We start from the raw sequence: 23,149 nt of genomic DNA on the forward strand, positions 1-23,149 counted from the left end.
AACTTTCCAGATATAGACTGGAGAACAAGTGCTAGTAATAATAATAGGGCTCAGATTTTCCTAGATGTGATAGCTGAACCAACAAGGGGGGATGCTATTTTAGATTTGGTTTTGGTGAGTAGCGAGGACCTCATAGATGAAACAGTTGTAGGGGACAACTTTGGCTCGAGTGATCATGAGCTAATTCAGTTCAAATTAAATGGAAGGATAAACAAAAATAAAGCTGAGACTAGGTTTTTGATTTCAAAGGGCTAACTTTAATAAATTAAGGAAATTAGTTAGGGAAGTTGATTGGACTAAAGAAATTATGGATCTTGAGGTGGAGGAGGCCTGGAATTATTTTAAATTAAAGTTGCAGAAGCTGTCAGAAGCCTGTATCCCAAGAAAAAGGAAAAAATTTATAGGCAGGTGTCTATAGGCAGGTGACCAAGCTGGATGAGCAAGCATCTGAGAGGTGATTAAGAAAAAGCAGAAAGCATATAAGGAGTGGAAAATGGGAGGGATCAGTAAAGAAAGCTACCTTATTGAGATTAGAGCATGTAGGGACAAAGTGAGAAAGGCTAAAAGTCAGGTGGAGTTTGACCTTGCAAAGGGAATTAAAACCAATAATAAAAGGTTTTATAGCCATATAAATAGGAAAAAAACAAAAAAAGAAGAAGTAGGACTGCTAATTACTAAAGATGGAGTGGAGGTTAAGGATAATCTAGGAATGGCCCAATATCTAAACAAATACTTTGCTTCAGTCTTTAATGTGGCTAATGAAGACCTTAGGAATAATGGTAACATACCAAATGGGACTAAGGATGTGGAGGTAGATATTACCATATCCGAGGTAAAAGCCAAACTTGAACAGCTTAATGGGAGTAAATCGGGGGGCCCAGATAATCTTCATCCAAGAATATTAAAGGAACTGGCACATGAAATTGCAAGTCCATTAGCAAAAAATTTTAATAAATCTCTAAACTCAGGGGTTGTACCATTTGACTGGAGAATTGCTAATATAGTTCCTATTTTTAAGAAAGGGAAAAAAAGCGACCTGGGTAACTATAGGCCTGTTAAGTTTGACATCTGTAGTATGCAAGATCTTGGAAAAAATTTTGAAGGAGAAAGTAGTTAGAGACATTGAGGCTAATGGCAATTGGGACAAATTACAACACGGTTTTACAAAAGGTACATCATGCCAAACCAACCTGATCTCCTTTTTTGAGAAAGTAACAGTTTTTTTAGATAAAGGAAATGCAGTGGATCTAATCTTCCTCAACTTTAATAAGGCATTTGATACAGTACCACATGGGGAATTATTGGTTAAATTGGAAAAGATAGGGATTAATATGAAAGTTAAGAGATGGATAAGCAACTGGTTAAAGGGGAGACTACAGCGGGTCATATTGAAAGGTGAACTATCAGGTTGGAGAAAGGTTACTAGTGGAGTTCCTCAGGGATCAATTTTATTTAATCTTTATATCGCTGACCTTGGCACCAAAAGTGGAAGTGTCCTGATAAAATCTGCGGATGACACAAAGTTGGGAGGTATTGCCAATTCAGAAAAGGATCGGGATATCATACAGGAAGATCTGGATGACCTTGTAAATTGGAGTGATAGCAATAGGATGAAATTTAATAGTGAGAAGTTTAAGGTTATGCATTTAGGGATTAAAACAAGAATTTTAGTTATAAGCTGGGGACACATCAGTTGGAAGTAACGGAGGAGGAAAAGGACCTCGGAGTCCTGGTTGATTATAGAATGACTATGAGCCGCCATTGTGACATGGCCGTGAAAAAGGCTAATACGATCTTGGGATGTATTAGGCGAGGTATTTCCAGTAGGGATAAGGAGGTGTTAGTGCCATTACACAAGGCATTGGTGAGACCCCATTTGGAATACTGTGTGCAGTTCTGGTCTCCCATGTTTAAGAAGGATGAATTCAAACTGGAACAGGTACAAAGAAGGGCCACTAGGATGATCCGAGGAATGGAAAACCTGTCTTATGAAAGGAGACTCAGGGAGCTTGGCTTGTTTACCTTAACCAAAAGAAGGCTGAGGGGGGACATGATTGCACTCTTTAAATATATTAGAGGGATAAATACCAGGGAGGGAGAGGAATTATTTAAGCTTAATACCAATGTGGACACAAGAATAAATGGATATAAGCTGGCTAGTAGGAAGTTTAGACTTGAGATTAGACGAAGGTTTCTAACCATTAGAGGAGTGAGGTTCTAGAACAGCCTTCCAAGGGAAGTAGTGGGGGCAAAAGATCTATCTGGCTTCAAGATTAAACTAGATGGGTTTATGAAGGGGATGGTTTGATGAAGTAACATGATCTTGGTAACTAATTGACCATTCATTATCAGTGGGAAATAGGTCAATGGAGGGATGATAGGAGTTACTATAGAGAACTTTCTGGGTGTCTGGCTGGTGAATCTTGCCCACATGCCCACCCCCACCCCCCTTCTGTTCTGAAATTTGATTTGTCCTTTTCATATGTGTTCATTTTTTTTTTAAATTGTATCCTTTGGTATATATGGTTGTGACTACTTTCTTCCACTATTTGATCTGAGGAAGTGGGTCTGGCCCACGAAAGCTCATCATCTAATAAACCATCTTGTTAGTCTTTAAAGTGCTACATAGTCCTGTATTGTGATCACTGTGTTATTCTGAGTAAACTGTCTAGCTAATGGGGAACTGCTGGACTCAAACTATTTCCACACAAGCTTCTGAGCCGTCTATCCCTTAGCCATTAACTGAAAAAGTGTCTCTTAGGGCCCTGACCTAGGTTCCCCCTAGGGTGTGCGCCTGCGCAGGCGCAAAAAGAACTTGAATCCCACCCACCTCCTCAGCAGAGGCACACAGCAGCACTCCCCTTCCTGGCGGGTAAGCTGTTGGTGGTAAGAGGGAAAGAGGGGCAGGTCTGCATGGTGGAAGCCCAGCTGCCCCCAGAGCGGGGAAGCGTGGCAGGCGGCTGTCCTGTGTGCTGGGACCAGAACCAGGGTCAGCTCCACCCCTAGCACACAGGACAGCCTCCCACTACGCGGCCCCACCTGGGGAAGCAGCTAGGCCGCCACCACCCAGCCCCGGCCCCAGCTTTAGCCCTTTCCCAGGGCTGAAGCTTGTGGCCACAGCGAGGTCGCATGGCAACTGCAGGAGCTGGGGCCAGAGCCTGTGGTGCGGTGCACAAGGTCAGGGATGGGGGTGTTGCCTGGGAGCAGGGCTCAGGGTCCCAGCAATGGGGGCCGGGCTGGGGTCTCTCAGGGAGCAGCACCACTGGTGGGCGTCACACACCTGAACAAGCGCACATGACCTCAATATTGGTGCACAACACAACACTCACTCTGCTCATGGATGGAAAATCTTAGAAGAAAAACTTCCCCAACTCCTTGCCTTGTCTCCTCAAGGGGAGCTCCAAAAGCACAAGTTTCATATAAAAGTTTATACAGCATCAGAGGGTTAACTCTGAAGCTGATGTCTCAGCGTGGGCTGCTAGGGGAGTGCTAAGATAACAAACAGAGCCCATCTGTCCTTCCCTACCAGTCACTAAGGATGAACACCCTGCCAAGTAGGTTCTTGGGGAATAATCTGACACACAGCAGATACTTACAGGAACTAAAATACAACAGTTATATGCATAACAAAAGGACTAAGATATGTTAAGCTCAAAGCAGCAGATAATAGCAACTGACTAGAGGACACAGGTCTCCCAGACACATGGAACACATATGGGTATTTAATATCTCATGTTTTTTCACCTTTTGTCTCATGAATCTAAGTGACACAGCAATATTAAAGAGTTTCATAGAAATATTAGCAAATTAAAATATGTATAAATTTTAACTTCTAAAGCCAAACTTCTTGAGGACAACGACTTTGTCAAATGTCATGGTTTCAGTTGATGAGATTACTAAATAATTGGTAGCTGCAGTGTAAACCTATCACACAAATACAAAAATCCTTCCTCACAAACACTCCCCTCCCCCGGTTTTAGTCAATCAGTGTTAGAGGGGGCCTCATTAACTCTATTTTTATATCTAATGTCTTAAAATACTGTTAATGGCATTTGGGCCCCAATGTCAAACTACACACTATAAAGTACTTGAAATCATTTAATATCCCAGTACAATTTCTATGTGAAACTCTAGAATAGCTTGGAACTGGGAGATCTTCTGGCTTCTCAGAGATATTTTTAAATACCGGAATTCCCAGCTTGTTGTAAATGATTTTGAACACCAGGTGTCATTACCGTGAAGAGTTCTGTTGGCTGGTTTAAAAAGCAAGACTACTTCTGGAGATCATTTCAAGTCTATAGAAATATTTTTTTCAGGTATGCATTCCGACAGATTTTAACAATAATTTCCTAAGTCTTATTTAGATCTGAACAGAAGCTATTTGTAACCAATTCCCAGATAAATTATGAGATGTTTGTCTTCCTCTACAGTTAACCTTCTGAAGATTGATTAACCATCACAGTGTAAAATTAAACAATTCAAGGACAATGAAGCATGTTAAAGATAAGACACCTGAATTAGATGCACTTCAGAATCTAAATAGTGATGAGTTTATGAATGATGTGTGAAAACCATTCTAGTAAGTATTCAAAGTTTTATTTTTGTATGCTGCAGATTTCTAACAAATTAAATATTCACATTTACAGAAAACAAATCCAACAATAATAACTATTAATAAAAAGTTTTGCAGAAAGTGGGGAGACAGCCAGGAAAAAAGGAAATAAAATTAATTAAAAAAATTAAAAACCTAATCCATTGTTTTAAAAAAGATGTACCACAAATAAATGCTTCAGAAAAAAACAATCAGCAGCCTCTTTGGGAGTAAAAGTTTGACAATTACCACACTTCCATTTTATGCACAACCTTCAGAATGTCACTTGATTATTTTTCATTAGCAGTGGTATTAAAAACAGCGCCCACAGGAGGCAACCAGAATTGGGGTCCCATAGAGCTGGCCCTGTACACACACAATCAAGAGGCCTTTGCTGGTGGAATTAGCAATACATCATTTTGACTAAATTAATGACTACATGAGAGAAAGTGAATTCTCTCTCACTAACTGGTACTTTCTCTCTCCATTATCATACAGTTTTCTGATATAATCAACACCAAGATTTTGGCCCTCAGCAGTTAGATCAATTTAAATATTTGTTTTGTAAAGATATTTAATGAAAAAGTGTTTTGACTAAATAACTGTATTGATATTGGGAAAGTTATATTGGAAAGGACTTTATTTTATTAAAGGTACATAAAGTTAAGGATGACATTGATAATACCATGTTTACAAAACAAAATTAACTTACCATAAGCCACTGGGGTTAGCTTTAAGACACTATGGAGTGGGCACTTGAGATAAGGCAGTTGTTCTGAGAAATTAAAAGACAAAAATACATATGAAACACTGAGGACAAGAAAGTTCACTTACCTGGAATGTTTTTTATATTAAAACTATTTAAAAAAAAAAAAAAAAAAAAACTTTTCTTCCTAAGAGACCAGTTTTTTGGTTGGGCAGAATAACATTTGTTTATTCCAAGACAGGAACTGTTAAATATAAATGACAAACCTGGCATGCAGAAATATAGGAAGGTCAGCCATGAAAAAAAATTCTACTTTTCCATTCACCCAAGAGAAGTAATCCTTGATGTGCAAGCAAGTTATCGTTAGAATTTACTGTCATATTAACATCTTGTCAAGGGATGAGTGTGCTTGGGGCTTCATAAGTTGTGCTTGGGGCTTCATAAGTTGCTAAGACCATTTACAAGGCTAAGGTGGTCCCACTGTATCATAACATCAATACTGATTATGGACACATACCTGCAGTCTTATCCAGAAAGTAGGCAAGCAGACAGCGCATAACTGCTTGGTGACATATAACAAGCACATTTTCCTGCCTTTCCAGCTCCATAATTACTGGCTCCAGTCGCTGAACGAGATCTTCATATGACTGGAAAAGCAACAGCATACAGCGCAGTCAGAGGCTCACTTAGGCAGGAATTACTACATACAGGGGAAGATGACCGTTTTGCGGGGCCCAGGGCAGCATAATCTTGTGGGGCCCCCCTTTGCCACGGCGCACGCGCGGGGCTTTTTGAAGTGCAGGGCCCGGGGCGGCCGCCCCGCTCGCCCTGCCCTATATCCGCCCCAACTACATATTCAGAGGAAACAACTAATACTAGTTACCTTATAAACAATTTATTAAGACACGATATTGACTAGAAAGGAGGTCATACATTTGTACAGCACACACTAAAAAAAATTATATATAAACTTCACACACACACACACACACACACACACACACACACACTCTGTAGAGGAAGTGCCTTGCTCCTTAGTCATCATCTCTGCAGCCCAATTATCCTTTAGCCCTCTCACAATTATACGATTAATATTTAGCCTGCCATTCCTTTATTTTCGTAAACTTCTATGCTCGGATATCACTTATTCATACTTTTTTCCTTGTCTAAGGATATTTTTTGTTTCTTAGTTATTTTCCAAGTTTCTAGATTATGCCTGCTTGATTAAACTAAAAATTAAATAAAAAATAAAAACCTTAACTCATTGTCCCATTTTAGGCAGTTTCTATACTGCACTTTTGTCCAGAAAACTATTGTCAATTGGGGTGTGAAAGAAAATACACCTCTGCCCAACATAAGCTTCTCCAACAGAAGGACCAACATAAACGCTGCTTGTGGGGGATGTTTTAATTATGCCGACAGGAAAACTCTCTCCTCGGCACAGAGCATCTACCTGGGAGATCTTATAGTGACACAGCTGCAACGGTACAACTGTGCATGTCTCTAGGATAGACCTAACATTTGTCAATTAACACCATAACCCTTCCTGTTTGGGTCATCTTATGCACAACTATTTAACTTCAGCAAGATGATCGTGAGTGGGCTCACATTTAGATAGCTGCTCTATACTGACTTTTTATATCGAGGTCAGATTCTAAACATTTTTTGTTGTTGTTTAAGATTACCATGTCTAAATTATTATTTAAACAAAAACATATAGCTTTCAGCACGAAAGTTACTAAAACTGGTCCTCATGTAATGTCCATCTGTTTATCCGCTATCCATATTACACACAACAACAACAATAAAAATAGTAAATTTACTTTATTACTGCAATAACTTCCACTCTACAGAGATAAGCAAGAGCCTGGGTACTGCACAAAAAATGTATATGAAGTTGAATAGGATTTTATATTAATTTCTAAAAAAACCCTTCAAGTAATTTCTCAGCTTAACAGCCCTAATTCTGCTTATTGGTTTGCAAACGCTACAGAGAAGGTAACATTCTCTAACAAACTCTATATACCTTTTTCACAGAGGCTACCTTGTCAACTCCAAAAAGTTGTCTCTCCAGCTGACTTTCAAGGACACTGACAAGATACTAAAAGGAAACTTCCATTGCCACTGCCCACTTTGTACCTGCCGCTTTCTCAAGCAACCTTAAATAGTTCTTGCATGTATGTTAAAGCCAAAATATAAATGGCATGAACGGTCCAAAGCTTAATTTATTTTGATTTGACAACACTAACGCTGAATGACTCAGCTTTGCTGTCATCACCAACAAATATATTTATTTTGAGAAATTAACAAAAATCACTACAAGCAATGGAATAGTCTGAAATGTGTGTGAATCGTTTGGAGCTAGCACTGATGTAAAAAACCAACAATTCTTGTTTGAATACATTCAACACGTTTCAATTTAGTGACCATGTCATCACTACATGAAAACATTTTATCACTCACCTATTCTGGACTACGCTATTGATGGCAGAGAGAATTAAAGGTTTGTTTGTGCACCAATGGAGGCCGCTGCACAAACATCAAAACAGGTGTTCTAATTAGCTCAATTCACTGCCACTATGATTCCTACAAAGACAGACCATGTGACTATGCATTAATTGACTCAGTTTAATGACTTGATATTAGTCTCCTCGTAAAGCTGCAAGCAGGTTCACTTGTTTCTGAAATGCAGGACAACTTTTGCTAGCTTACAAGGGAAGCCAATACATCTACAGTGCTGCACAGCACTGAACCAAAAATGCATGTTATAGGTGACATTTATCACACACAAAAAGGACAATTATAAATGGCACTGTTGATACGCACACACCTGCATGTCTAATAATAATAAAACCTGCTCAATCACCTTGTGAAACAACCAGAATATCAATATAAAATCCATGGTAACAAGAAAATCCTTCCAGGCATATTTCCAAATATGGCATTTATTAAAAAAATCAAAAACCCCATAAACGTACACAAAGGGTATAATATTCAGCTAAAATGTTTTGGGTAAATAAGATAGACAAGCTCCTGTAGTCCTTCTGCGTGAAAAGGACAACAACATATTGCTTAATTTTCTTCAAGATATCTAGCATTGTAAGCACGGACTCCAAGGTGCTCCGGGCCTGGAGCACTGATGGAAAAAAATAGCAAGTGCATAGCACCCCTCTACTCCCCCTCCCCCCACTCCCCACACATGCCCCGCCAATCCTCCCAGGAGCCCAGTGGATTAACTCCTCACCATTCCTCCCAAGCACCTGCTGCAATCAACTATTTCGCTGTGTGCAGCAGGCTCAGGGAGGAAGGAGGAGCAGCAGGGATGAAGCCCGCTCAGGAGGGGGTAGCAAAGAGGTGGGGTAGGAGTGGGAGTGGAAGCTTGGAGAGGGGTTGGAGTGGGGTGGAATTGCGCAGAGAAGGCGGTTGAGCACCCTCCCTCCTCTGGGCCTGGATGAAGCTGGCACCTATACCTAAGAAAACATGATGCTTCCTTAACTTCTCAATAAAAAGAAAGACACGTACCTCCCCCTTGGGGTATCTGTATCTGTATTTGTCTTGGTCTCTCAAAGCAAATTCAAGAGGAAAGTTTTCCTGAATTTCTTCATATGTCATTTCTTCACAGACTCCCTAAGGGTAATAAAAACAAAAGACACAGAAGACGTAAGGAAGCCCTCAGACCCATGGGCACAACAGTAGATCTTTATCTCCCATATCCACAGTGGCAGACTTGAAGCATCTATGTAATTTATTAAACCTATAGGTGACCTAGTCATTCACACAGACTTCAACAATGTCAGTCTTACTAATGTAGAGAAACATTTTACATATAAAATCCCTTTTTTCTAGAGATTAGGGATGTTAAAACGTGTTTACTCAGGTAAACATGTACCTGCTGAAAATCTCAGTGGTTATATGTTTACACACAGGGTTGAGGCGGCTCCCTGTGTTGTGGAGAGCCGTTTTTGCACCAGCTCCTGTGGAGCAGCCGCCCTTCCCACCCCACTGTTGCCTCTGATACGGAAGCAGAAGCATGGGGGTGGGCAGGAAAACTGGCTCCCCAAGCACACCAGGTCCTGCCTGTCCCCCACCCTGCTGCCTCGGATACAGATATGGCAAAGCAGGGGAGGGAAAGCTGCATGTAACCACAAAGGTTAACTGATGAGTTAACCATCTACACTATCACACCCCTAGCTGTCATCACAATGGTGACCATAATACCATACCAGATAATACCATACCAGCATACAGTTGACAGACACCCGGGAAAACTATCAGTTTCAAGGACCCTACCTGTAGTCTCCAAAGCAGATTCAAAACTTATAATATGCCTTACAAAAGGTAAATAAGCGAGAAGTCTCAAATATTAACAATTATTCTCTCTCCTAAGAGCACTCCTGAAACTTTGGACCTAGAATTCTAATGGGCATCCTTTTAATTAGCCAGGTCCAACACACAACTGGGGAGCATTTCTTTGCTTGCCTATAATGAAATAAGCTTTGAATGTTGCATATGATTCACTGCAAAAATTCAGGGAACATTCTAGATATCAATGAGCAGAATGCTATTGATTTGTGGAAAGTCAGAAAATCAGCAGTGTGAAATGAGGGAACACGCAAGAGTTTCTAGCTTCAAAAAGACTGCAACTGTCTACATATCAAAGAACAGCCATTAACATCTTCATCTCTTCCTCACCTCTTAGCTCTGCACAATTCAAAATGCAGACACCCTAAATGACTTATCTCCCTGAAAGGGGGAGAGGGGATTTTAAAAGTGGTGAGGAGGAAGAGGAGTTTGAGTGGGGTGGGAGAGAGGAGAGAACACTGCAGAGTCCCTATCAACTGAGAGGGAGCTTGTGAGGGTGGGGAATAAAGTGTCCTTGCTCCGCCTACAGAAGATATGAAATGTGCAACTCTGTAGTTGCATATTATTTAAATGAGGAAGACAGACCAGGTCTAAATTCATTAGGGCACCTTTCAAAACATTTAAAACCACTAATGAGGAAAAGCCATAAACCTTCCAATCCCCAGAACCATAATGTTAATTGGCTATGTCTGCACTTGCACCTGATTGACAAAACTTTTGTTGTTCATGGGTGCTTTACCCTCTTCCACCCCATAAAGCGCCAAAGCAAGTGTGAACACTACTTCATTGGCAGAAGCACTCTTCTGCCAACAAAGCGAAAGCCACTCCTTGGAAGCAGAAGTATTTTGTCAGCAACCAACAAATAGCGTCCACACATGCTGTCCTTTAGCACCAGGGCTGTGTTGACACACCTTTGTCATAAAAGTTGCGTAGTGTAGATATTTTCTAATCCACACAAGGCCTACTATTGCACAATAAAGTACTCCCCATCCTTCACCCAAAACAGAATCACTTTCTCAAACAGTTACAAAAAAAGAAACCCAGGAGCACTTACCGCATCTATTTCATTCAAAACCTTCCACTGTTCATAAGGCACACCCAAAGCCTCCGCAGTCTGAATTGTCCTTTTCATCTGACTGGTCCAAACTTTCAGATCCTTGATGTTTTGCTCATTAATGAACTGCGCCAAATACTTGGCAAACTGAAAAACACATTAGAGGCTGGGTGAGGGACCACCAGTGCTGACATTCTGTGCTTGAGTTGGAACCCAAAAGCCCCTCACTACAAATTCATTATGTTACTTTAAAAAGGCTCTTTAGACTTTCCCTAAGAATATGACAATTCCTGTTCAGAAAAAGAAAAAAAATTATACAAAGATGAAAACAATCCTCTTTAGTACCCCACGCCAGCCCCAAAATAGCTTCTTCTTCCATCTTCACCTTAATACAAGGTTCACAGGCACCCATTAACTAAGGAGTCCTACCGGTTTTAAAAACCAAAACCCAACTTAAAATAAGTGCTTTGAGCTCAAGTTAAACAAAGTGAAGAATGGAAAGAGAAGTCGTATATAAAAAGCTAGCATCAAACTACAACCCAGCTTGCCCACCCAAACCTCTTACCCATTTGCATGAAATTACAGTCCAGGGAAAAGGGCTATTTATATGTGTTATAAGGAAAGGATAGAAGAAAGAAAGGAAACAGTAAGAGATAGTCAACAACATAACACCCAGACTGGATCAGACTCAGGGCTCATCTAACCCAATATCCTGTCTGACAGTGGCCAGTGACAAATGCTTTTAGAGGGAATGAGCAGAACAGGGCAGTTTTAAGTGATGCATCCCCCGGTCATTCAATCCCAGGTTCTGGAAGTCGGAGGTTTAAGGACATCTGGATCTGTTGCATCCCTGACCATACTGGCTACCCATCAGAGATGCACCAATCCTCCACGAACAACGTCAACACCCATGCACACAAGGCAATGAATTGTTTGAAGCCACTTAATAAAAATTATCTTACCTCTTTCCCCCTAAAGGATAGTCCAGTATCGCCTCCTATTCGCCCTTTCAGATTCAGTTCACTTTCTCCATGTCGACAGAGGTAGATAGAGCGAGGAGTTACGTGGATATTCATGAGGTAGTAGACGATCCGGCTTTGGATATGGTCCATTACTCTATTCACAAGGTAACTCCTTCCAACATCCATGATTTTAATATAGGAAAGATCCCTTTTATGGCAAACAAATGAGACTCATAAGTTAGCATTTGGTTTCCTCTCTCCTCTAATCTGCACCATACACCCCCAATAAACATCACCATTCAAAAAACAAAAAGGCCACTTCCAAAATGACCAGAAATTGGATAAATCTTCATATATATGAATATATGTATCATATAGCTGAAGATTTATACTAAACTTCACTACAGAATCTCAGCCTTGATGCCTGGTAGCAGAGTATTGTGAGCAGAGGTGCAAGGAACTCATACTAACAAATTTATTTTCTCCTCACACACAAAACTCTCCCCTCTCTCATGGTTCCACTTCACTTGTGCACTCTTCTCCAGCTAAATCATGCCTCAAAGGCACAGCCTGTTACTGAAAAGCAGATTCAGGAGCAGTCCTAGGAGAAATTCTGATTTGCTGACATCATTCTGCAAATCGCAGCTGCTGCTTCCCAAAGCTAACAGATGTTCAATACAAAAAGGGATTGGAGCCACGGTCAAATCCACATGCCTCACTTGACCCCTTCTAAAAAGGCAATGGTGATCAAAAAAGTTAGCAATCCCAGCCACATTGTGAAGCTGTCTTTGGCCAACCTTTGTTCTACCCACCAACATAGGGTAAGGTGCAAATCTGACTTGTTTTGTCTAGTTCTTTTCCTCCCCACTCCCATCACCACCAGCTTATACAACTAAGCTAACAATTTTGAGCAATATTCAACTTGGCAAAAAAGTGTGTTGGGACTGCTAAGCCTAAAATGAGCCTTGCTGTGTTTTGCACTTTGAATTGAGAAAGCACATGATAAAAAAAACAAGACAGACACCATCACTTAATCTCTGCAAGCATCGCTAATGTTAATCATTACTGATCTGCACAAGCACAAATGTCACGGCTCTTAAAGAATCGACATGCACTGATGGCTCTGACAAACAGCTTGTTGCCGCTCATGGTCAATTACACTAAAATGTATTTTTCAGCACAGCAAGAGCCACAAAACAAACAATGAGAAATTTATCTAGGGGAGGAGTACAGCACCAAAGCCTAGGAAGACAACATTGAATGTTGGTGCTTGGATGACAAAGGAAGAGTTCTTCCCATGGTTTCCAGACCCTACCTTAATCTCTAAGTGCGTTCCAGCCCCACCCCTGGGGAGCCCCGACACGCCACTCTGCTCACTACAGATGTGCAACAGCCTCTGCCCACGGTGAGCCTGGGTCCGCCTGGGTTCACCATGGGCAGAGGCTGCTTTGCGGCAGCCTCCCATACCCCGCCCCCATGATGCTGCTGCCTCGGATAGGGGCAGTATTACAGGGGAGGGGGCATGCGGCACCACAGAACCGGTGCTGGGGGGAACCAGCTTTTAAGCCAGCTCCCCCTGCTCCTTGCTGCCTCTGATACAGAGGCGGGGGCGGGAGGATGCGAGTATTCGACTAGATTAACCAATAAGCCTAGGCTTATTGGTTAATTATATAGTCAACTACTCCTTTACATCCCTAGTTTGGAAGTCAAATTTACTGAGGCTGAAGCATGAGATTTAAGAGTCAACGTGACTTGTGTCCTTAAATCCCTTAAGCCTTGTGGGCCCACAGGAAACTGACTAATAAAAATATTCCGGAATAGCAATTCTTCTATAGCTACCCTTGAATCAGCTATTCAGGAATACAGGCAGTCCCCGGGTTACGTACAAGATAGGGACTGTAGGTTTGTTCTTAAGTTGAATTTGTATGTAAGTCGGAACTGGCGTCCAGATTCAGCCGCTGCTGAAACTGACCAGCAGCTGACTACAGGAAGCCCGAGGCAGAGCTGCTCTGCCCCAGGCTTCCTGGAATCAGCCGCTGGTCAGTTTCAACAGCGGCTGAATCTAGACGCCTGGGACAGAGCAGCTAGGGCGCTGCCGGGTAGGTCCCCGCAGCGCCACACCTCGGGGCTGCAGGGACCAACCCGGCAGCACCCCAGCTTCTCTCTCCCAGGTGTTCCCAAGTCAGCCGCTGCTGAAACTGATCAGCGGCTGATTCCAGGAAGTCCGGGGCAGAGCTGCTTTGCTCCGGGCTTCCTGGAATCAGCACCTGAATCTGGACACCTGGGACAGAGTAGCTCGGGCGCTGCTGGGTAGGTCCCTTTTCTCACCGCGGAGGACGCGGGCGGTCCCGCCGCCCGTGTCCTCCGCGGCTTTGCTCTGCATCTCCCTGGTCTGCTGGGGTGGCCCCCCCCAGCAGACCAGGGAGACGCGGAGCGGCTTTTCTCGCCGCAGAGGACGCGTGCGGCGGGACTGCGGCGCATCTGGGCAGTGCTGCCGCCCCCGTCCTCCGCGGCGAGAAAAGCCCCGTTCACATGTAGGGATCCGACATAAGTCGGATCCACGTAACTCGGGGACTGCCTGCACGTCTCCCACGTGGGCAGTATTCTGAAATAAAAGTAACTTTATTCTGATTCTAGCAAATTGTGAGTCAAGTAATTAAAGCACTTCTGTTTCAAGAGAGAGAGTCCACTCAGGGACAGCTATGGTGGAATAGTTATGATAGTCACTTCCGCATGTAGGCAAGCTGCTAGAGCATTAGAAAGTTTCTCTAAATTGCCAACAAATTGAGAAAGTAAAAAAAAGTGATGTTTCCTTGAGAAGCAGACTGAGTACACATTCCCTAATGCCATGTCATAAAATAAAGTGGCTATGACCACAGTATTATGCTGCCACTTACTTGTCAAGAGTTTCATCTAGCATCTCGTATGTGTTCTTGTAGCACTCTATTCTTTTCATGAAGTCTTCTGTAGCTTCATCATTACTACAATCAACATAATCTGGACTGCCAAGTTTCACTTGCTATTTAAAATAAAGATAAAAAAGCACATGCATTTTCTTTCCCATTTTAAAGTTTAAAGAAATTTGAACCAAATTTAAATTTCTGAACATTGAAGATGTGTGTAGCAGTAGATGGCTGCTTTTAATCAAAAACTAAAGTCCATATTTATTTGATAGATGGGTTAGAAAACAAATCCAATGGAAAATGAGCTGATGTTTCTTTTATTTTAGGAGTCCTGGTAAAATAAGCCATCCAAAGCACAGCCTGGTTAAAGGCAGATTAAAGAAAAAACAGAAGCAATACGAAGCATGACCCAACTGCTAATAATTTTTCCTCTTAAAATGAAAGGGCACAATTTTATATTACTGCCATGAAAAGATATTCTTGCTCTGTGCTTCAGCAAGACTAATGCGAAAGGAGAGAGAAAATGAGACTAAATGAAAGGTAAGAAAAAGCCATCTTCATAATATGGCTGATTTTAGAGAAGCAACAATAACTCCTATCTTCAATTTAAGAAAACCTTCCTATAACTCACCACGATGTTTGCAGCAATGACCTCCGGATCTACGCATACTGATTCAACAAAGAATGTCTATAATCCAAACAGGAAATCACATGTGAAGTAAGAGGGAAGAAAGAAGAGACATTAAAACTGCTCCAGTAATTGACACAAACACAGATTCCATCAGTTCATGTACCCATCTTTGGCAATTATGCCATGCTTAAAACATTCCTACGCTGATTAAGAATTGGTTATTAACGGTGCTCAATGCTCCATTGAAAGTTGAAGGTGCTCTGCACTTTGCAGCATTAGACTCTATATTTTTCCTGAGCAACATTCATTATCAGAGAACTTCTGTGGCAGGAAATTTATGGTTGGAAGGTGGAAAGAAGTGAATTCAACACCCCTCAAAGTCACTGATGCCTTTGAGATAAAAGCATTTTGGTGTTAAAATGTTCTCTAACCAATAGAGCAGCTCTTACAGATGAGATGTACATGGCATGTTTTCCCAAACATGCATGAAGAAACAGATCAGGGAAAACAAAGCCCGCTAGGAAAATGCCGAATGCCAAAAATTCCTATGCTCAAATATAAAACTTCTTATCTGTACAAAACTCTAACCAAGACAGAAATTCTCTCTCCATGTATCAAAGTTACTAAGGAAGACAGTGACAGAACCTTGATCAGAATCAGAACTGGACTAATGACAACCATGTTTGATACAGTTATTGCTACCTGAATAGCATGGCAAGCAACAGTCTACAGGAGCCATAACATAAAAGAGGCCTACTGATTAATTTCAATAGGGTGCAAACAGCATGAGTCTCAGGGAAAAAAACCCCCACCTTTCTAAACTTGTCAGGAAAAATGTGCTAGATCTCAATTGGCTAACACCATTTAAAAACTTAGCCGGTGTGAGCACAATTCTGATCAGAAAGTGACTAGAGCATAAGTCAAAACGAACAAATCCAGAGTCATATTCCAAACATCTTAGTTATTGACTCACCTTATAGCCATTGTCCTCACCAAATCTGAAGATTGTTTCTCTGCGTTCTCGTGTTGTGTTAGTAGCATCAAAAACCTAAGACAAATGAGAGAGAAAAACATATCAGAATAGCGTTAAAATATTGCCACATACTATACTGACAAAAGTATCAAACTATCAATAAAAGTTTCCATGTCCTTTAACCTAAAAAACAACAAACAAAATCTCATAAACTCCTAGGAATGAACCATTCGCAGAAGCAATGGCAAAAATGACCATAAGAATTCTGAACAAATAAATTAATATTGGGTTCAGAGCCTACTTTTCTGAAGCATTTTCACTTGTCCTAGCAGTATGCATCAATGAAAATATCAAGTTTCATTTTTACAGTGGTCTCCATTTTCAAAAAGTAAATGCCCCACAGAGAAAGACAAACTAGTTCAGCACTCCTGATTATTAAAGCTAGAATTTTCAAACTCACCTAATTTAACACACCAAACTTTTAGAAAATAAAAGTCTCAGTAGTATTCACTTCAAGAACAAACATGATGAGCATGATCTCATGAGATCCTGTTTTGCTCTTTTGTTATTACGCCATGTACCTCCCAGACATTTAAATAGCTGCATATAGTCAAACTCGTCAGACCAGTACAAAAGAGATAAACTTATTGGATTTCTCTATAGAAGTTTTTCAGCTGTCAAAAGCTTTCAGAAACTAGATAAAATGGGAAAGCCTCCATAATAGTATGTGATTATCCACATAAAAATGGAGAAGCATGAGCTAATGAGAGAGTCTGACTATAATAAATGGCAAGAATTATACTTCATTTATAGTGACTTTAGAAGTCATTCATAATATTCCTATTCATAAGCAGAATGTACAAAGTGAACACTGTTGGGCAATAACTGCACATATCTGGGGCATATTGCAAAATGGGACTAGATGCAAATATTTTCAGCCACAAATTCTATTATGCAAACTTTCGTGTTAGTTAAAATATCTATGAAATGAACTGCATTTTGCAATGTATTTTTATTTTTAAAATTGAGCATAAAAATAAAAAGAATCCTTTAAATAACATGTCTTTATTTTTCAATACTCCAAATAATAGGAAAAAATTTAGCTCTAATGTTTTATTTTACTGATCTGTCTTAGGTGTCTAAACACTAAGAAATAAAGAGATATCTGCACTACTATGAGCTCACAGACAGATTGAGTTTTGAAATAAATGCATATTTTACACCGAGATCCTTATATAGTCTAATAGAAAAACTTCTTTGGCAGGTAACTATAGACCTTATTGTATATAAACAAGCACTATATTAGTCAAAACATTAAAATGTACAGTAAGGTGTAATGATCTAAACAGATAGCAAGAGTGCTACATAACTTATAAATCATACCCAAGAATTGTAGGTTTTCCTAATAGTGAAACAGGCATTCATTTCTTCATAAGCTGACATTTAAATAGTACATAAGATATAAAATGTTCTTTTGAGTCTGACAGCATGGCTTAACCTTACAACAAAATGCTAGTTTGACTAACTCGTTGAATGCTGAGTAACAGCTTCACATGTCAACAGATTCTAAAAAACAGAGTTCAAGTTGTGCAAAAAACTTAACCCTCCAGAGGAAACAGAATTAAAATGACATTTGATGAACAGCTGTTTTCAATCTTGACACTAGATGAGCAGAGATTCTAACAGCCAAATTTTGCACTGAAGATGCAAATCTCAAAAAATAAGCCAATTAAGTTATAAACTTAGCAGAAAGAAACGGCGTGTGTGTGTGTGTGTGTGTGTAGTTTTTCATTAACAGTTATATGGCATTCCAATGGGAGTTTGCAGCAAAAATGCCAGCAAAATTTAAAACACTGACGTACTGCCACCAGCGTTGCACATTTGTCAACCTATTCATTGTGCCCCACTGGATTTTATTTTCACTAGGGAAGAAAATGTTCAGCAGGTTAAACATAATTTTGTTCTACTACTTCTCCCAGACATTTTTAGAGAGTCAACAACACTAGTATAAAGACACTTCTTTAGGAGAATTTTAAAAACATTTTAAACGTTGATTTAAACATTGGAGTAGGATACCAAATGGCTCTGGATGCATCTATATTACAATTCAATAGGATATCTTACCATAGGTACACAGGCATTTCCCTCAGCGCTAGCACAGACTGGTAGCATTAGACATCATCCAGACATTTCTAAGGGCTGTTTCAGGTTTTAATTATAAAAATATCATGTTTTCCTTCACATGACAACCACTGCAGTAGCAACATAAATCCAGTTTCCATTTATAAAGAAAACTTAAGGCTAGGGATGTTAAAATGCGTTTACTTAACCGCTGAAATGGTTACACATGGGACTCCCCATGAACCAGCTCCCGCCTGCCCCCCACCTCCACACTGCTGCCTCTGTATCAGAGGCAGAAGCATGGAGGAGGGGTGGGAGACAGGTGATTCCCACCTACCTCCCCCATGCGGCTTCTTCTGGTACCATGAAGGCTCATCAGTTAAATGTTTTCACAGTTACATTTTCTCACTGCTACTTAACACACATAATGAAATGATTGTGGATGGAATATGATTATGTATAAACCAGTACAGGTTGATCATTTTGCAGAGACCACACCCCAAAACTTTGCCTTCAAAAAGGCAGAAAACTTACAGCCACATGCCCATTTTCTTCACTGAGGTACTGTTGGACATCATTCAGCGCTGCTAAGGCACACTGTCTTAAAGGGAAAAAGACATATGCTAGTTTAATTTAATCATCCATAATTGCGCTTAGAACTACATAGCTCTTTGCTTTCGAAGTGCTGCAGAAACATTGGTCATACATCAATATACTAGATCTATTCTATACTATCTCCACAATACAGGTGGGGAAATAGGTAGAAAGGTCAACTGACTCACCCAAGGCCATAGATCATAGCCACACAGCGTTGGACGAAAACAAAAGCAGGCCTTTTAACACTGCCCAGGTCAGCAGGTAACATTCTGAATGTTCTACTGCCTAGTGTACAACCCTAGCTCAGTGTTCACAGATCCATAATATAAATACTCTTTTTAAAATGCCACTAAAAATGAATGTCCAGTCCCATTCCCCTCCCCCCCCCGCCCCCCGAACACTTATCCATGTGTGATTGACTCTTAACTTGTTTTTCTAGTAAGATGACACGGCTGCTCAGTGTTTTGAACTGTGGCCTCATTTTCTTAAGTTCAAATGAATAACTGTTGCAGATATATGCTTCAAGATATTTCTCAGTAGTCTACGTGTTTTGGACATCTATGCTGGGATTTCTTATGTTTTTTTTCTATTGTCTTCAGCATGTCCGATTCATTTTGTCTTAAATGCAGTGTGCATTCATTTTAATGTAAATTAGCACGACCAAAGCCATCAGTACAAAACTAAATTACAAATGAAACTACGCAATATTTAGAGAAAGCTAAAAAAAAAAACAAAGAAAACCTTGCCATTTTGATTTAAAATGGACAAACATTCAGACCAATTTCCTTCCATTCAATTATTTAACCAGATCTAGTAATAATCTCAAAGTGAAATAATATTTTCAATGCCTAAATAATCCTGTTGATAATGTCTGTTAAATTGTCCATTTCACAAAGAGTAGTAATCTACTAGGAAATGGCATATGTTACATGGATCATCAGATAGCAACAATTTTTGCTACCAGCCAAAATGACATATAATAGCTACCAAACAGGCTGGATTTGAACCACATCTGGATCAATATCCTACAATAGGTTTTAGTGATATTGCTATTCTTTAAGTTCCGGAATGAAATTCCACCAAGTGAAAGCTATATTCTGTGCTTTGGGTAAAAACTTGTGTCTTAAAAGAAAAAAAAATGTTTTTTTCATTACAACTTATATTTTGCATACATTTCTACATACACAGCTACTTAATAGGGTTTGGAAGTTAAGATGAATCAATCACTCCTACAATAACTGACTCTCAGCCAAAAAGGCTGATCTGATCACGTAGCTTATCGACTATTGTAATTCCAGCCATATATTCTAATAACCATCAGACTTTGGAAACACACAAAGCCTGAATTTTATCTATAAGTAAAAGATCAATGAAATGCACCGTCTATCTCATGCCACGACCATACAGCAGGTTCTTCTGCAAACTGCCCTGTTCCTGGTATTAGAATATTGCTCATTGCAAGAGAAATACAAAATTATGAACTGAAGGTTTCAGTGATAAGAAAAGAAAGATACACATTTCAGAGAGAGACTTTGGTTCGCTCTTCTCATGCTGCCCACCTGCCTCCCTCATCTCTGCTTCTGCGAAACAGAAACCCTCCCTGCACTCCATACCAGTGGTTCTCTCAGCATGAGCAGCAGCCTTCCCTCCTTGCAGTTTGGAGGCATTCCATCTGCTTTCTTTGCCCACAGTATTCACCGCTGGTGCTTCACTCCCTATGCCTAATTCCCAAACACAACAAACAGAAAGCTAATCGGTGCAATTCACCAGTAGATTTTTACTGCACACACAAAGTACAAAGCAGTTCTCAAACTGTCAGATGGAGACAGAGCAGCTCCAACTCACCTGAACCACTAATTGGAACATATTCAAAATTAGGGCTATCAAGCTATTACAAATTCATCAAATAATCCTCATTTCTCACCACTAAAAACAGCTTCTCTCCACCCTCTTTGGAAACCCCCCTCCCTTCATGTGACTGAAGGCTGCTATTAGATCCCCCCCTCACTCTTCTCTTCTGCAGACTGACTAAGCCCAAATCCCTCAGCCTCTCCTCATAAATCATGGGCTCCAGCCCCCTAATCATTTTTGTTGCCCTCCACTGGATCCTCTCCAATGCGTCCACGTCCCTTCTATAGTGGGGGAAATAAAAGGGGAATAATCACGTACCTAGATCTGCTGGCAATGTTCCTCCTAATGCACCCTAACATACCATTAGCCTAGTTGGCTACAAGAGCACATTGACGACTCATATCCAGCTTCTCATCCACTATAATCCCCAGGTCTTTTTCGGCAGAACTGCTGCTTAACCAATTGGTTCTCAGCCTGTAACCGTGCTTGAGATTCTTTCATCCCAAGTACAAGACGCTGCACTTGTCTTTATTAAACCTCAGATTTCTATTGGCCCAATCCTCCAATTGGTCTGGGTCACTCTTGAGCCTCTCCCTGCCCTCCAGCATATCTACCTCTCCCCCTAGCTTAGTGTCATCCATGAACTTACTCTAAGGTTTCACTTCTTTGCTATCTGATGCCATAGCCCTACAGAGGTCTCCGGGACATACAAAATCAAAATTTACAGCATTTTGAATAGAAAATTATAACAAATCATTAGAATTAAACAGGCATTCCGTAAAGCTAAAAATATTCCAACTTACTTTCTTATTTTCAAGCCCTCTTCATTGTCTGGCAAGAAGAACTCAAAGGATTTGTATGTTTTTACCAAATCTCGACGGTACTGACCAACATTAAATTCTGTGGAAAAGAGTCACTATTAGTTGGGCATCTTTAAAAATCAAATTCAATGACAATTCTGAAACAAATTCATCTCCAGGAACAGATCAGTCTGGTTTATATCAGGACAACAAAGCTAGTTATACTTCTCATTTCAGTAAAGAAAAGCCTTGTGGTTGAAGAACAGGACTGAGTGTGAGAAAATATAGGTTCTATTTAACAGTGTAGTGTACACCTTTGGGCAAATCACTTCTTTCTGTGCCTCAGTTTCTCCACCTTTAAAGTGGGGTAAGTTGCTTCCTTCCTCACAGAGATGCAAGTTAATTTATATTTTTGTAAGCACTTTACAGATAGTTTTTTCCTTCCATAAATTGTTTTCATAAAACTGTATTTCTATAGCACCTAATCACAGAACCAGAATAGACCTCAAGAGGTCACAGCAGGCCCAAGCACGGTCTATATCATACCTGATAGATGTCTGTCTAACCTGCTCTTCAATATCTTCAGTGATGGAGATTCCACAACCCCCGTAGGCAATATATTCCAGTGTTTAACAACCCAGACAGTCAGGAAATTTTTCCTAATGTCCAACCTAAACCTCCCTTGCTGCAATTTAATATCCAAAGACTAATTATCACATAAAGAGAAAAGTGTTATATGTGGAATTAGCCATCTTAGATTTTAGCTAAATACACCTTACATTCTCTCCATCTTCTCTCCCCCTTCCCCCCCAGGCCCCCCCCCCCCCATGGACTGAAAGTAGTAATAGGCATTTATATCATCCTGAAAAACATACTATATTAAAAACTCAGAGAGAGGTACAAAGTACAATGCATTTATTGCACATGTATTGAATAAAATGTATCACTAATCAAAGGTGAAGTGTCTTGTGTCTGGACAAAGGTCTATGCCAGCAGCAGCATCACAGCACAGGTGATCAAAGTAAGCAGTAACTTTGCAAACAAGATAATGGAATTGTACCATTATTAAGTTCATAAAATAGAGATCCAAGTACAGTAACAAATGTTTAACTTCTTTTGTGTTTATGGTTTTCTTTGCTTGAGAATATTGTTTAAAGTAACCTGGATTGAACATTCTATATGAGGAACTACTGACAAAGACCATTCCTGAAGCATCTGTACTTGCCAGTCTTCATTTCCAGAAGACAAAGAATTAGGAGAAATTAATTACTGAGCTGATGTTCAGATTGTCCTGACAACAGCATAAAAATGTGCACTGAAAAGGGATACAAACTATGAAATTAATAGTAGTTTAATCCTTGGCAAAACATACAGCTGAATTTGAACAGTCATTGCAATAAATTAACTAGTATGGTCGATGAAAACTTTAGTAACCAACTGCATGGCATCAAGACACTTTCCACACAAACTAGTCATGATGCCACCATGAAACATTTAAGAACCAAAAAGAAGAATATTCTGATGAGGGAAAAGAACGGTTAGAAACAGGCCGCTTCTTCATGTCCAAGCCCTTTAAAATGCAGAACTACCAAAAATAG

General features: G+C 40.3%; 1 protein-coding gene across 5 annotated transcripts in view; it reads right to left on the reverse strand.

Annotated features, from left to right (window-relative positions):
- Nucleotides 1-23,149, reverse strand: part of PFKFB4 (6-phosphofructo-2-kinase/fructose-2,6-biphosphatase 4) — a 102,135-nt gene that overhangs the window by 23,015 nt on the left and 55,971 nt on the right. For all 5 annotated transcript variants that reach the window (XM_089781078.1, XM_075939361.2, XM_075939360.2 and 2 more), the window contains exons 3-12: nt 21,555-21,651; nt 18,838-18,904; nt 16,183-16,257; nt 15,210-15,266; nt 14,573-14,694; nt 11,676-11,883; nt 10,714-10,860; nt 8,820-8,924; nt 5,815-5,944; nt 5,304-5,366 (exon numbers count right to left, since the gene is read on the reverse strand). In XM_089781078.1, the coding sequence (XP_089637204.1) occupies nt 5,304-5,366; nt 5,815-5,944; nt 8,820-8,924; nt 10,714-10,860; nt 11,676-11,883; nt 14,573-14,694; nt 15,210-15,266; nt 16,183-16,257; nt 18,838-18,904; nt 21,555-21,651 (1,071 nt within the window). The remainder of the gene's footprint in view (nt 1-5,303; nt 5,367-5,814; nt 5,945-8,819; nt 8,925-10,713; nt 10,861-11,675; nt 11,884-14,572; nt 14,695-15,209; nt 15,267-16,182; nt 16,258-18,837; nt 18,905-21,554; nt 21,652-23,149) is intronic.

This window comes from Pelodiscus sinensis, chromosome 11 (genome assembly GCF_052426305.1).
Source record: "Pelodiscus sinensis isolate ZL-2025 chromosome 11, ASM5242630v1, whole genome shotgun sequence".
Taxonomy (NCBI): Eukaryota; Metazoa; Chordata; order Testudines; family Trionychidae; genus Pelodiscus; species Pelodiscus sinensis.